This window comes from Mchenga conophoros, linkage group LG1 (assembly GCF_057382185.1).
Source record: "Mchenga conophoros isolate Kocher_MC1m ecotype Shallow Benthic linkage group LG1, M_conophoros_male_GT1.1, whole genome shotgun sequence".
NCBI lineage: Eukaryota > Metazoa > Chordata > Actinopteri > Cichliformes > Cichlidae > Mchenga > Mchenga conophoros.
The window spans coordinates 30,346,702-30,361,251 of record NC_140526.1 but is presented as its reverse complement, the minus strand read 5'-3'; the positions used below and the strand labels follow the sequence as shown (position 1 = coordinate 30,361,251).

The following is a 14,550-nucleotide window of genomic DNA, read 5'->3' as shown; positions in this document are numbered from 1 at the left end:
ATTTCGAAATGCAGACATGCCAACATGTCGCCAAGACTGCTGGCAATCATGGAAAATGACTCCCACCTTCTTCATAACACACTGGACAATATGAAGAGCAGTTTCAGCAACAGATTCCTTCAACCTTGCTGTCTGAGGGAACAACGCAGGAGTTTGTTCCTTCCTGCTGCTATCACTCTCTTTAGTTCATCCACTTGGGTCAGACCCACACATACTGAACCAGACTAAACATTGCTCACTGCACTCTGTCACTTTGTACTCCACAATGTATACTTGCACACCTGTACACTAATATCTTTAATATCACAGAAATATTAGTTAATAGTGTCCTTTTATATTCATGTATATAGTTATATTTATATCTCTATAAAGAGAAAATTCATTTTATGTGATTTGTTGTATGCATGCTGCTGTGACAATTCACAGTAGCATTCTTTTCTGGGATTAACAAAGTTTCTCTGATTCTGATCAGTCTGCACAACTCGAGGGGACTCGACTCAACTGCCTGTCAGTTGGTTGTTTTCTGGTTATATACCGACAGAACAGGACTGTTACTGAGCATAACCCATATGGAAAAGAGATATATAAATCTTATAAAGTTTGTATCTGTCTTGTGTGAAACTTGTATGAAAAGCATACGAGAGTGAAAACAGATATAAGATCCCTAGAAAAATTATATAAATGAAACTTGTATGTTTTGGATACTTAGTAAAATAATATATGAAAGTGGCCACTTTCCTGAGTAAATCATATAAGCCTTATATGATTCACTATATGAAGTAGGCCACATCTGATGCAAGTCTTTTATAAGTTTTTTCTATTTCTTTTCCATATGTGAGAGCTAAACGTGGATTTCTGTCTTTGTGCCCAATAACAGATAGGTGATTTCCAAGGACACATTCAAACAGACTTACAGTAGACTGACTCCCTCTTATGGCAACATTTGGTAGGTTTCAGTGACAAGCTCATTTTATAACTTTATACAATGTAAAAATTATTTATCCATTAACTTTCTTATTGAATAAATGTATACTGCCAATGTTTAACTGGGAATGTTTGCAATAACACTGTGTAAACAACCATGGCAGACCCAGTGGCATTTTAACCATTCTTTATTAATACTGGATGGTTGCTGTTCACAATACACGTAGAGCTGCAGCTCTCCCGCTGCCCGCTCAACACCACCACAACAACAACGCCAACCACAGGACCCAGTACAATGTTTAATTCGGCGGGGCGTAATTGCGGATGCCGTGCAGGTGCGTCCGCCTCCTCTGCACGGCACCACAGGCCACGCCCCACCACACACTGTATCATGGAGTGTATCGTGGTAATTCCCACCTGTACTATTTGGTCACTCCATATCATGATCCTCTCCTGTGTGAAACTGAAAACAATGATAACTTGGGAAAAGCACTGGAAACTGACTTTCACTGACTTCACACACTTATAAGCACTTTTCCAGTCTTGTTGCATTTCACATGTGGTAACTTCCATGATATTCATGTTTATTTTGGTCAGAAAATGACATGTTATCCTGCAAATGACCCATGAAGAAAGCCTTTCTGCTTTCTTCACAGCCGTTAAAGGCCAAATTTTAGAAAAGTGTCTGCCATGTACTGCTAATTTTTGTATACTACAGCCAATCAAAATAAGAGACTTTGACTCAGAGGGTGGAATGAGGGGACCAAAATGCTGTGCTGTCCCACAAAATTGTAACATCTGGTCACCCTTATAATGCCAGTACCCGAAAGGAGTTTGCATCGTGTCAACATTTTTCCATAATAAAGAGACCCAGTGAGGCCTACTACAATATAAATGCAACCTTTATCTACCGTTTGTGTAATTCTTCAACCAAATAAACAGATTGCACTAAAATAGGGGGGGCATTGGGTATAAAATGTAACAGAATACAGGAGATCAGGCAGGTGTCTGACGCTTAGACGACTCACTGAAGTGTTGGAAAAAATAAACTGTCGAACTAATTAATTGCAGATTAATTAGAAAAACGAGTTATTTCCCCAAATAGTCACTCTAATATATTGTCACCCAAGTCCCCCTTCTTTAACGTCTCAGGTGTAATTTAATTAAGGTTAATTACTAGTTTCAAAGTTCAGAAATAAAACAGAAGCTAAATGTTACGACATTGCTCTAAAAAATAGGAATGAAGAGGAAAGTCATGCTAAACTTGTGAAAATACAGCTTACCAGATTTTCGGACCTGCCTGTTTGATCCAGAGCTAGTAACGGAGTTAGGAGGGGGAGAGGATGGAGGCGGGACTTCCGCTGCAGAGTATTGAGATTGGCTGGAAGTTCAGATTTTCGGAAGAACGTTTACAAGAGGGAAATTTTCAAATCGAGAAGAGGCGCTCGTGAGAACAGCGGAGAGGGTGTTCACAAAACAAACAATGCAAAGACCGGGGTCAGTATTATCATCGTTTACACGTCTAACAGTGAACAGGTAGCACATTATAAATGAGAGACGTATTAAAAGGACGTTAGTTTACGGTTGTTCTCTGAAAAGGGAGCTTTGAGATTATCGCCGCGTAATTAAAACCGTCTGGTAACTGCTCAACTGGCTTCCAAGCTCAGATTCAACTCCTCGGCTGTTTCTGACAGTGTTTGCTACACTTTTTTTAAACCTAAAGGGTAGCGTGACTTCGGTTTGCTTAACGTTCAAAATATAATATCGAGTAAGAAATAAAAATTACGTTACCGTGGTTAGCGAGTTAGAAGCTAACTTGGCTAGCTAGTTAGCGTAATTCATAAGAAGACTCCATTCATCATACACGTCAGACCCTCACTGACAGTTTTTTTTCCTTCCGCCTACCTACCCCTGTCTAACTGTGTAGTTTGGCACTTTAAGCACACGTCTGTTTCTACATAATACCGCACAAGACACACACACGTTAAGATAGGTCGGTTATTCCGTAACTAAATAATGTGTTTGGTGTTGATGGTGTTGTACTGACACTTCCAGCAAAGGGAAGACTCCTCGGAGGCCTGGGCCAAAGAAGGCGTCCAACACAGAGAGAGATCCTGTGGGAGTAAGTGAACTTATTTACTCATTATTCATGAAACTAAAGTATAATTAATGGAGAAGCCATTACTGTCAAATCCTCTTTTTTTGTAGTTTAGTGCTTCGTGTAAACAAAGACAAGACAAGGTGATCGATGTAGTTCTTTACAGCTGCCAGTGCTTGTGACAGATAATTGCTGTTTTTCAAACAAAAATGAGAAAAAGGTGACTTAATTTCAACCTTTTTGAGCCCTTTGTTATGACCATGCCAGTTAACTGTTGAGATTTGTTGTCTTGCTTATCGTATTTGTTAGTAAACTGAATATTTGGATTTGTACTGTTAACTGAGCAAAATGGCAAACTGGATTGTTACTTGGACTTGAGTTAGAAAAGTTTGACACATTTTCCCAGTGTTCTGGGGTTTCAGAAACTAAACAGTTAATCATGTGACTGATTGACTTAAAATCTTCTAGTCTAAAGAATTGTTAGTTACAGTCCTGTTGAATAATTTTGTCCGTTTTAAGCTCACAGACAGACTTCAAATCCATATATGTCCGTGAATTACCCTCCATCATGGTGGAGGGCTTTGTGTGTTCCAGTGATCACAGGGGTTATGTTTTGTTTCTAGTAGGGTCTCCAGACAAATTGGTCATGCGTGGGCGCCAAACAAAGAGCTTTTATAAAAACAACATTTATTGTAGGTGTACTGCCGTATACGGCCCCTTGGATCAGAGGATGAGGAATGCTGTGTTGAGATGATCAGCAGCACCACCATTCAGCTGCATGCTCCTGATGGTCTTAAAGCTAACCGAAATGGGGAATACAAGGAGGTAAGTGTGTTTTATAAAAATGTAAAACAAGCTGGCCACTCATACTTGATTAGTATCCCCCCCCCCTTTCATGAGCTCAGTTTATCGCTGTTAAACTGTGCTGAAAATCACAAAACAATACTGAACCCAGCAAATACCTGAAAGCGGCTACCAAAGAATTTTTTTGACAGCGATTTCATAAATTATAGTAACTGCTATTATTGTCTCTATTCTTCTTAATACCATTGATGTATGTTCTTGTTTGTTTACCCTTCAGACACAGTACTCCTTTAAGAAAGTATTCGGTATTAACACCACTCAGTTGGAGTTGTTTGAGGATGTTGCCAAGCCACTGGTAGAGGATCTAATTCACTGTAAAAATGGTAAGTCACTTGACATGTGTAATGTGTACTTTGAAGACTTGCCAAAAGATTACTGCTAGTTTGCCGTGCTGGTTCTCTGTGAGAGTTGCTTTACTGTGATGTTGCAATATCCTACCTACCTTCACCACAGGTCTGTTGTTTACGTATGGTGTTACTGGAAGTGGTAAGACCTTCACTATGACTGGCTCACCTGGAGAAGGTGGTCTTCTCCCCCGTTCTCTAGACATGATCTTCAACAGCATTGGACCCTTTCAGGCTAAAAGATTTGTAAGACTGAACAGTTTTGTTTTTGTTTTGTTTTTTTGCAGAGTGAGGCATTTACTGAAATTACCGAATATTTGTTTTAAACCTCTTCAGGTGTTCAAACCAGATGATAAAAATGGCATGGAGATCCAGAGTCAAGTTGATGCTCTCCTCGAGAGGCAGAAGCGAGACAGTCAGCAGGCAGTGCCCAAAACGCCATCTTCTAGGTAGCTAAGGAGTCATTTTAGTCCACTCTTCACTTTATACTTTCATGGTGGTCACGAGCACTGTTGACATTTGAGTTTAAAGTTTGCATTTCATTGTTAGGTTACTTTTTACTTTCTCTTCTTTCTTTTTTTTTTTTTTTAGGCAGAAGCCTGACCCTGAATTTGCAGATATGATCAGCCCAGATGAGGCCTGTAAATCGGAGAATGTGGATGAAGACGGTTGTTACGGTGTGTTTGTTTCCTACATTGAGATCTACAACAACTACATCTACGATCTCCTTGAAGATGCTCCGTATGACCCGATCAGACCAAAGTAAGAGATTAGAAATCAACATATGCTTTTGAAACATAACGTCTTGTTAAAAAGCTCTGTGTACAAAGCTACCCGACAGCACCCATACTTGTGGTGCACATGAAGATAGCAGTGTTGAAACTGAGAAAGTATAAAATGATACCATGTTTTTTTTATTTTATTTTTTATTTTTTTTGTGCTTCGTAGGTCTTTACTGACAAATTGTACTTGTAAAAACCCTGTTTTTTGTTAGGTGGCTCGGTGGAAGCACGCCTGTGCGGAGCAATGAGTATGTGTATGTGGCCAGTAAAATTGCATTACACAGTACTGTTTTTCATAGGCATAACTTGGCTGTAGCTGATAAGTTGTTTAAGTAATCAGTGCATTCCCTTCCCATTAATCCAGTCGTCTGTTTGTAGCATAGGTGTAGCTTACTGTTTTGTTTTTTTGTTTGTCTTTGTTTTTTTTCTCCCGCCGTTGTAGTTAATTGGCTCTCTGTCAACGTAGAGGAAACAGTGTCTTTAAACATTTCAAGCTGCTTTTGTGCAAATGCTGTGTGCATGTGTCTGTACCCCTAAATGAATGTGTATGTCTTCCTAGATTGCTTTTTTTTTTTTTTTTTTTTTTTTTAAATTTAAATTTAAATAATGGCGCTAACAATTATTTGGCATCTGGCTTTTGCTGCTTTGCTTACTATACCAACATGTAATTGCGTTACCTCACTGGTGTTTGCTTAGAAATATTTTGAATTTGTTGTAGACCACCTCAATCTAAGATTCTACGAGAAGATCAGAATCATAACATGTATGTGGCTGGCTGCACAGAGGTGGAGGTAAAATCAACAGAGGAAGCTTTTGAAGTCTTCTGGAAGGGTGAGTAGAAGTCAGAACTTGAATGTGTTGAAACATTTTAAACGGTATTGTGTCTGTTTGTTTTTTCTTATGATGGAAATCAGTAAAATATTTAAATCAAACAGTTCTTATGAGTTTGAAAAGAGTACAGATGCTGAGTAAAATGTAAAAAACAATAAAGTAAGTGGTACTAGAAACAACCAGCTGGAGGAAGACTTTGCAACTAATTATGATATTTGGCTGCAAAAGTAAAGATGGGCTGAATATCATTATCATCAGTACCTGATATCATCAACAGATTCAGAATCTCTGTGCGCAGGGTATAGGGCCGAAAATCAGTATTGGATGACCATGACTTCTGGGCCGCTACAAGGCACTGGATTTAAAATGGGCATTATTATGTGGTTAAAATCCCTGCAGAGGCTCAGAACAACTTTTCACTGCCATCTACAGATCCAGTTTAAAGCCCTATCATGCAAAGAAGCAGCCATATTTGAACATAATCCAGAAATGCTGTCATCTTTTTTTGGGCGGGCCAAAGCTAATTAAAAGAATGGAATGAGGCAAAGTGGAAAACTCATCAGATAAATTGAAATCTGAATTATTTTTTTTTTGTAAAATATAAGCTTTAAAAGAGTTTCTATATTGCATGTAAATGGAGAGCAGTGACTTAGATTTTACAATGTTTGTGCCATGCTGGGATTGCTGATGTACAGCAGAACAATTTTGAGCTTCCTACAGACATCCTCCTGACTACCAGCAATGCAAATTTGTCCTCTGTAGAGGACCTTTCTAAACCTGAATATCTCCCATCCACTGCATACTACAGAATTACCTCCTTTTGGAATCTACAGAGGGCATTTAGGGTTTTCCAATGATACCAAATGTAAAGGGGTGGGCCTTTGGGAACTTTAGTTTTTTAATCAAGGAACATGGCGGCCATCGCTGCAAGCACATTTTATGGGGAGAACAAAAGTAAGTGCATAAAACTTTTCATTGAGCAATTTTTGGCTATAAATGTTAGCATATTTTAGATGAGGCTCTTAATAACACATTAAAACATAGTATGCTTAATTCTAACCTTTTTAGTATAGTATTGAAGTGTTTAAAAAATGTCCTCCGTAGTGGACATTTGTAGTCATTTCTTCCATTTTGTTCTGTTTTTTTTTTTTTTTAAATGACCAGAAAATGAGTCCTTTTTAGAAGCAGAAATAAATTTATTGCAGTTTGTTGAGGGAAACTCAGATCTTGAGTTGTCTGACGAAGAAGATCATAGGGAATAAGCCCTTCAAGCAGAAAGAAAGGGGAGCATCAGAGACGGTACTCAGACGAAGTCCTCCTGAACTTGCAGTTCTGTACTTTCTTGATCTGGCAATCACCAACTCATGGCTTCAGTATAGCAGTGACTTGCAGGTTTGGGTGAAGAAACCACTAAAATTCCCTGACTTCAAACTGCTCCTTGGTGAAGAGTTGAAGCAAATGTTTGCCATAAAAGTTCAGTTTTACATGCTTGGCCTTCCTATGTCCTCTGCAGTGGACATGTGATATCTAAAAAAGAAAAACCTTTTTTTCCCCAAAAAAATTATTTCTGTCTTTCTGATTACCTTACAAACATTGGGGGATTTAAAAAAAAAAAAAAAAAAAAATTTGATTGGACAACTTTTTTTTCCCCTGGTAGTCAGGAGGATATGGCAGCATTTATAATAAGTGATAAATCAAATTAACGCAAATAAATGGAAATTGTAGTAAATTAAAGTTGTTACTGCTGGTTTTTGAGCTCACAGATTGTGTTAATGATCTCCTCTCTGTCCAGGTCAAAAGAAAAGGAGGATAGCCAACACTCAGCTCAACCGTGAATCCAGCCGCTCCCACAGTGTCTTCACAATAAAACTGGCCCAGGCACCGCTAGATGCTGATGGGGACCACATACTACAGGTGACGCGCAGCCCTTATTTAAACATGTTTACATATGTCAGTGATATCGGTATCTTCAATTATACCTTTTTATTCAAAGAAAGACCGATGTTTTTGTTTTTTATAATGCTTGGTGATGCTGACACAATGTCACTGAACAACAGGACAAAAACCAGGTGAATGTGAGCCAGCTGTGTCTGGTTGACCTGGCCGGCAGTGAGCGCACTAACAGGACCAGAGCAGAGGGAAGCCGTCTCCGTGAAGCGGGTTTGTCTGTTGTTTGTGTTTTTGTTTTTGTTTTTTGTTGTTGTTGTTTTTTCAGCTTTTCTAATGTTAACCACATTCTGAAAGTTTCTTTATGTAGAAATCACTTTTCTTAGGAGACCAAGCATTTTTAGTGATGTCTCATTTGCAGGAAATATTAACCAGTCCCTGATGACGCTGCGCACATGTATTGAAGTCCTGCGTGAAAATCAGATGTGTGGAACTAATAAGGTTCGTGTTTTATCATTTTCCCACCTCCTTGATCTCTGTTTTTAACATTTGTTGTTGTTTGTTTTTTTTGTTTTTTGTTTTTCATTCATTGCAGTTTCAGAGCTGTTGTTTTCTTTCAGATGGTGCCATACAGAGACTCCAAAGTTACCCATCTATTTAAAAACTACTTTGATGGGGAGGGAAAAGTCAGGATGATTGTTTGTGTCAACCCAAATGCTGATGACTATGAAGAAACTGTGGTAAGACATTTTCTTTTCGTGTGGTAGAATGGCCTGCATGAGCAAACTTTTCTTTTGCAGCCTTGCTGGATGCTTTATGAAATAATGTGTGTACTTTATTGATCCCCGTGGGGAAATTCCTCTCTGCATTTAAACCATTCACTCAGTAAAGCAGTGGGCAGCCATTGGGCACCCGGGGAGCAGTGTGTAGGGACGGTACCTTGCTCAGGGGTACCTCAGGGTAGCCGTTCAGTGGATTCGAACCCCCGACCTTCCGATCATGGGGCCACCACTCCACCTACTGAGCTGTCCCTGCCAAGTAGACTATTTCTAAAGAGTCCTCCATATTGTGTGTTGCAGTTGGTGATGCGCTTTGCAGAAATGACCCAAGAGGTAGAAGTGGCACGGCCGGTTGACCGTCCAATATGTGGCCTTGCTCCTGGACGCAGGCACAGAAACCAGGCTTTCAGAGACGAGCTCTCACGTCGTCTGGAAGAACGAGGAGGGCCCAGCAATGCTGGTAGATCACCTTCAAGTCTCTGCTGCTTGCTCATTGTGCTGTTATTATGCTGCATTCATACATTTAAACTTAAAGCAATCGGAGATGTTTTATTTTTTGTATGTTACTCAGTTTAAACAATCTTTACCATATCTGATTCTCATAGTAGATGACAGAGTTCTGATGACTCAGCTTATAGAAAGCCTTCCAGATTTACCTACTTGCGAGCTGGTCGACCCAGCTGATGACCAGACGCTGCCCCGCATGATTGAGGTCCTGGAAAGGAGGCATCAAATCCGACAGATGATGACAGAACAATTCAATAAAACTGGTACAGGCCATTTGTCTCCATCACGCAAAGTTTGGAATTTCAGGATTAGGCTGTTAGAGCAGATTTATTCGGTACAGCAGTGATGCATCAGTCTGAGTGTTTTCAGTATCTAAATCTTTTTTCTGTAATATGGATTGTTTTTGTTTTCACAAACAAGTAACATTTCTATTTAAAAATAAATATAAATCTACATCTGTTAATATCCGTGTGCTTCTTCCTACAGCTAATACAGTGAAATCCATGCTGCAGCAGTTTGACAGCCAGCTCAGTGCAAAGGATTACTTCCTTCACGATCAACAGAGCAAACTGAATGAAAAAGACAAAGTCATTCTCAGTCAGAAGACGGAGATAGAACGACTGGAGAAAAAGTCCAAAACGTTGGAGTATAAGGTGCTGTCTTCTTTCTACAACTGACACAAAACACATGTTCTTGGAAATGTGCATTCAGTTAATTTTCTTTTAAATAATGGCCTGCATTTAACTGTTTGTGTACGCTGCTCGTCTTCAGATCGATATCCTGCAGAAGACGACGGACATGTACGAGCAGGACAAACGTGCACTTCAGCAGGAGCTGGAGACCCGGGAGCACAGGCTACAGAGCGAGCTGTCAGAGAGGAAGCGCATGGAGCAGCGCATGCAGGGCGCGGTGACGGACACCAGACTCAAGTGGGAGAAGGAGTGTGTAAGTGGAGTTGTTCACTGTTTTGAGCCATTAGGATATCAGGTATTGTAAATTATTTTTCTGCAATCAAACGTTAATTTGCACAATTATAAGTTATATTTTACAATTGCATTTCAAATATGCATTGAGAGCCCTACTGTTTGGAAACATTTGTATGGGTACACACGGAGATTAACCCACATAATCTACCAAAACATGAACAGTGCAATGTAATTATACTAAACTCCACTTTGTAATGTCCCTCAGATCGTTCATGTAAGTTTGTAATTCCAATTGTTAGATATGACACGATCAAATAAGACTTTAAATATTTTCTTGTCCATGGTTTCTGATTAGGAGAGACGGGTGAACGCAAAGCAGCTGGAGATGCAGAACAAGCTGTGGGTAAAGGATGAGAAGCTGAAGCAGCTGAAGGCCATAGTGACGGAGAGCAGCAGCGGTGGCAGCGCTCCCACTGAGCGTCCAGAGAAGCCCGAGAGGCCCTCAAGGGAGAGAGATCGAAACATCCAACAGAAGAGGTCTCCCTCTCCATCACCACTTCCTGTGAGTTATTTGCTGATGCTGCATGTTTCGCCAATGTGCACCTAATCATTCTGTCAACCCGATTGAATCAGCATGTTTCTAATCATTGTGAAAATCATGAGCAGGAATCCTGACATGTATACGCTTACTGGTTACATCACTTTGTTTTCTACTTTGTCTGTTGCTCTGTTGTGAATTTGTGTTAATCTGGAGCACCTAACATCCACAATACCTCATCCCTTTCAGGATTTCAGCCAAACTCCTTCCCACCAAAATAAAGCCAGAGTTAGGGTGTTTCAGGACCCCACCTCCACACCATCCTCCTCTGACTATTCTTCAGTAGCCTCCAGCATCTCTAGGTGGGAGCAGAGGTTCCCTGTAGATTCAGGCAGCCAGAATAGGTTCACCGGGACTCCCCAATGCAGGAGCCGGACTCCGGCCACATGCCACAGCACCAGCAGTGTTGGTCACAGGAGAGGCCAGCGCAGGGCCCCAGGCACTGAGGTCCCTGCCACCACTCTTGTCTATGGACTAGACCTAGAGGCAGGCACAAGGGTCAGTGTGTGCTAGAACCTAGATGTTCATCTCTGTGAGCCTGTAGTTTAAGCTTCGCCTTGGTGTAGAACTGCATCTGTGATTCCAACAGCTGTCGCCTTGTTTAGAAATACATTGAGTAGCAGCATCAGTGTAGACTGGTGTGTCTCCTGTCCTCGCTCTTAGGCAGACTGATCTGTCATGCTTGGAAATCTTCTTGGCTTGCATCTTAAGGCTCATGAGTATTTACATCATGTTTGTAGATCTTTCTTTTTCTGGATGCAAACTGCTCTCTAGAAATGCTTTTTTTTTTTTTTTTTTTTTTTTTTTTTTTTCTTGTACTCCAGTAGCAAAATGGCATAAACATGGTATTGAAATGAACAGAAACATCTTTGTTCAAAAAACCCCCCAAAAAACACTGAGTATTAATAGTCTAGGGTCTAGGCCGTTGACAACGGTCCTCCGGAGTTCTCGGTCCTGAGCCTTATAGCAGCACCAGTGTTGCTAATTTTCAAATTAATGCTGAAATTTGCTCAATAAAACTGGATGATAATAAGTCGGCCAACGTGGGTGGGGAAAAGATTGGCTTTTGTAATGGGTGTCTGCATTACAAGATATGCTACCTTTGTGCTTCTTTGCATGCATTGTCATTAATTTCTTAATTCTTTAGAGTGCTATCACTTAATCGAAGGGAATTTTCACACCTATAGTTTGTTTACTCTGGTCTGAATCAGTTAATGACTTTGTAACTTTAAGCTTTCCCCTTTTGATTTGGTTCGCAAGTGGACTTCAAGCAAACCAAAATGCATCACTACAGACCACGCGAGAACGTTCAGTCTGCTAATTGGCCAGATGTGTCTGGGGCGGGAGCAACAAAAGTAGATGCAGGAAGTTGCTGGGTTTTGAACTCTTGGAGAACACAGAATTTGCATTCATTTCACAGCTAGTTGCTGACCCGTACAGATCTTTACACATCTCTATGGGCGATCGTGGCTCAAGAGTTGGGAGTTCGCCTTGTAATCGGAAGGTTGCCGGTTCGAGCCCCAGCTTGGACAGTCTCGGTCGTTGTGTCCTTGGGCAAGACACTTCACCTGTTGCCTACTGGTGGTGGTCAGAGGGCCCGGTGGCGCCAGTGTCCGGCAGCCTCACCTCTGTCAGTGCGCCCCAGGGTGGCTGTGGCTACAATGTAGCTGCCATCACCAGTGTGTGAATGGGTGGATGACTGGATATGTAGCGCTTTGGGGTCCTTAGGGACTAGTAAAGCGCTATATAAATACAGGCCATTTACCAGGCCATTTAGTACCCTGCCACATTCCAGAATACAAAACACACATGGCTTTTTTTCCCTTGTAAGTAGCTCAAACATGTAAGATGCACCTGCTAGTTTGTTTGGATTGAGGTCGGGTCACATTCAAACCATGAAGAAACCCCTTAGTTCATCTGCATTGGTCTGCACCTGAGTGTGATTACTGTGTTCACACCTGCACAAGTGAACCACACCTGCACAAGTGAACCGCACCAAGGGGGAAACGAACCAGAGTTCAATATAAACTGACAAAACACTGCAGGTGTGAAAACACCCTTTGACAATGTGTATTGCTGGAAGACAGTTAAACTTTTAAATAAACTATTAAACTTTGATTAGAAATTTCCAGAAATAAAGTCTATAATGCATCAACTTCCTGTGACTTCCAGTAATACATTTATTTTCCTAACAAGCTAACACCTTCTAGCGTTTCACCTTCCCTACTAACCTCGACATAGTTTGATTGGAGTCACATGTGAATAACTTCCTGGTTTGTCTTTCTCACATTGGGATCACCAGAAGGCTCTTCCAGTTCATCCAAAACACAGGCGTTCACACTCTGCCGGTGGGGAGAAATGGGTAGACCACAAACCACCTTCTAATTTGGAGTTAGACACTGTCATGCAGCCAATCATACCCAATGCAATCAAGGTGTCCACCCCAAGTGAGAAGGCTCTGTCTAAATGCCACAAGTATGTGCTTAGACATCAAGAGCTTGCCTCTGACGGGGAGATCGAAACCAAACTGATTAAGGTAAAATCAAAAAATGTGACTAATTTTTGGTGTTTGATTTTGATCATTTTAGATGTTGCATGAATTTCACTTGATTACAGTGTTTTAGTGGGACGCTCCTTCCTATTTACTTACAGATTTAATTCTGATAACACTTTCCTCCTCTTTCCTTTTTTTTTTCTTCTTTTTTTTTTTTTTTTTTTGTTCTTGTTGTTTAAACCTCACCAGGGTGATGTGTTTAAGACCAGAAGTGGCGGACAAGCTGTGCAATTTACAGACATTGAGACGCTCAAACAAGTGTGCCCGTTAGCACCAAGGTACAGTATTATGTACAGAAATGTGATATATTTCTGTGTGCACAGAGAAATATGACTATAATACCAAAACATAGCACTTATTAATGCTAATCAAATACAAGTTATTAAATGTTCCCAAATAGAGACTGGGAAAGGTTTGAATCCTTACTTTATAAGAGAACTGACTTAAAAACAACGCTCTTTGTTTCAGTCGCAAAAGGCGATCAGGATCTGCAGAAGGACCAGCTGAAGGGGAGGACATAGAAAACAGGGTAAGCTCTTAAAAAGCGTAAATACAACCACGAGCAAAACTTTACCTATGCTTTCTAATCCCTGTTCAAACTTTCCCTCCCTAGGCTCCAGCGGCTAGCACAAATTCATCCCATGGGTATCAAAAGTAAGCACAAAGCATGTGTTTGTTTTATGTACTTTAGATTTTGGTTTTCAGTTCAAACTAAACTCTGTTCTTGGTTGTCTTTGTTTTCTTTCTTCCAGACGCAGAAAGCCTTAAATTGCCCTCAAAATTTTCATCTTGCTTTTAACATACAAGAATGGGTAATTGTGAGGAAATTGAAGGGAAACTATGCATCTTTTGGATACCAAGTTGGGTCTTTTGTTTGTTTTGTTTTTTAATTCTATCAAATCATATTAGGAATTATTCTGGTGGAATTATCATTTTTTCAGAACAAGAGCAATATTTAAGTTGTAATTGCTGTATTTGTTACTTTTTGAATTCTGGAAATATTTCTCCTTAAAAACATGAACAAACTTATAAACACTCTATAAATGGAACTTTTTATGCTTTTGAATGCTTTGTACTATCCAAAGACGACCACATGCCTCTATAGACCGTTGTGCTTCTTTTTTTTTTTTTCTCCTATGTCATTGTTTTTCTTTTCAAAGGTCATTGATTGATCGAATGCCAGACTAAGCATAATGCTGATTATTAAAAAAACAAATTTTAGAATATACTGTGTAGAATTGAAACTGTAAATATTACACTATTATGTAGGTTTTGAACTCGATCCCTGGCCTCCATGTAAATAGGTGTCATGCAACTTTTTACTTTGGCTTATTGAAACATCTCCTAAGACATGTAGCACACTGCTCTTTCTGGTGGCATTAAATTTATTCAAACCCCAACATCAAGCCTCATTATGATTTTTTATTTATTTATTTATTTTTTGGTCCTCAATCAC

At 40.1% G+C, this 14,550-nt stretch overlaps 1 protein-coding gene across 9 annotated transcripts; it reads left to right on the top strand.

The window, feature by feature from the left end:
• The first annotated feature begins 2,279 nt into the window (after nt 1–2,279).
• Nucleotides 2,280–14,494, top strand: LOC146583605 (kinesin-like protein KIF23). Of its 9 annotated transcripts, none has more exons than XM_085274453.1 (24): nt 2,280–2,421; nt 2,980–3,046; nt 3,719–3,847; nt 4,104–4,209; nt 4,340–4,476; nt 4,567–4,679; nt 4,822–4,992; nt 5,225–5,266; nt 5,731–5,843; nt 7,636–7,757; nt 7,901–8,003; nt 8,152–8,231; nt 8,351–8,470; nt 8,810–8,969; nt 9,118–9,279; nt 9,503–9,669; nt 9,788–9,961; nt 10,298–10,504; nt 10,730–11,038; nt 12,843–13,076; nt 13,284–13,372; nt 13,563–13,623; nt 13,708–13,748; nt 13,847–14,494. In XM_085274453.1, the coding sequence occupies exons 1-24, from the start codon at nt 2,408–2,410 to the stop codon at nt 13,860–13,862; spliced, it is 2,937 nt and encodes a 978-aa protein (XP_085130579.1). In that variant the 5' UTR covers nt 2,280–2,407; the 3' UTR covers nt 13,863–14,494. The 9 variants fall into 9 exon arrangements, with proteins under 9 accessions (XP_085130579.1, XP_085130570.1, XP_085130595.1 ...); XM_085274444.1 differs by having other exon boundaries at nt 9,115–9,279; XM_085274469.1 differs by lacking the exon at nt 5,225–5,266.
• Nucleotides 14,495–14,550: the final 56 nt, after the last annotated feature.

Bases quoted from the DNA above. Each gene is read 5' to 3' on its own strand.
- LOC146583605 (XM_085274444.1), top strand. The intron at 5,267-5,730 runs GTATGTGGCCAG...AATTTGTTGTAG, and splicing joins GTGCGGAGCAATGAGTATGT to ACCACCTCAATCTAAGATTC. The intron at 8,004-8,151 runs GTTTGTCTGTTG...TCTCATTTGCAG, and splicing joins AAGCCGTCTCCGTGAAGCGG to GAAATATTAACCAGTCCCTG.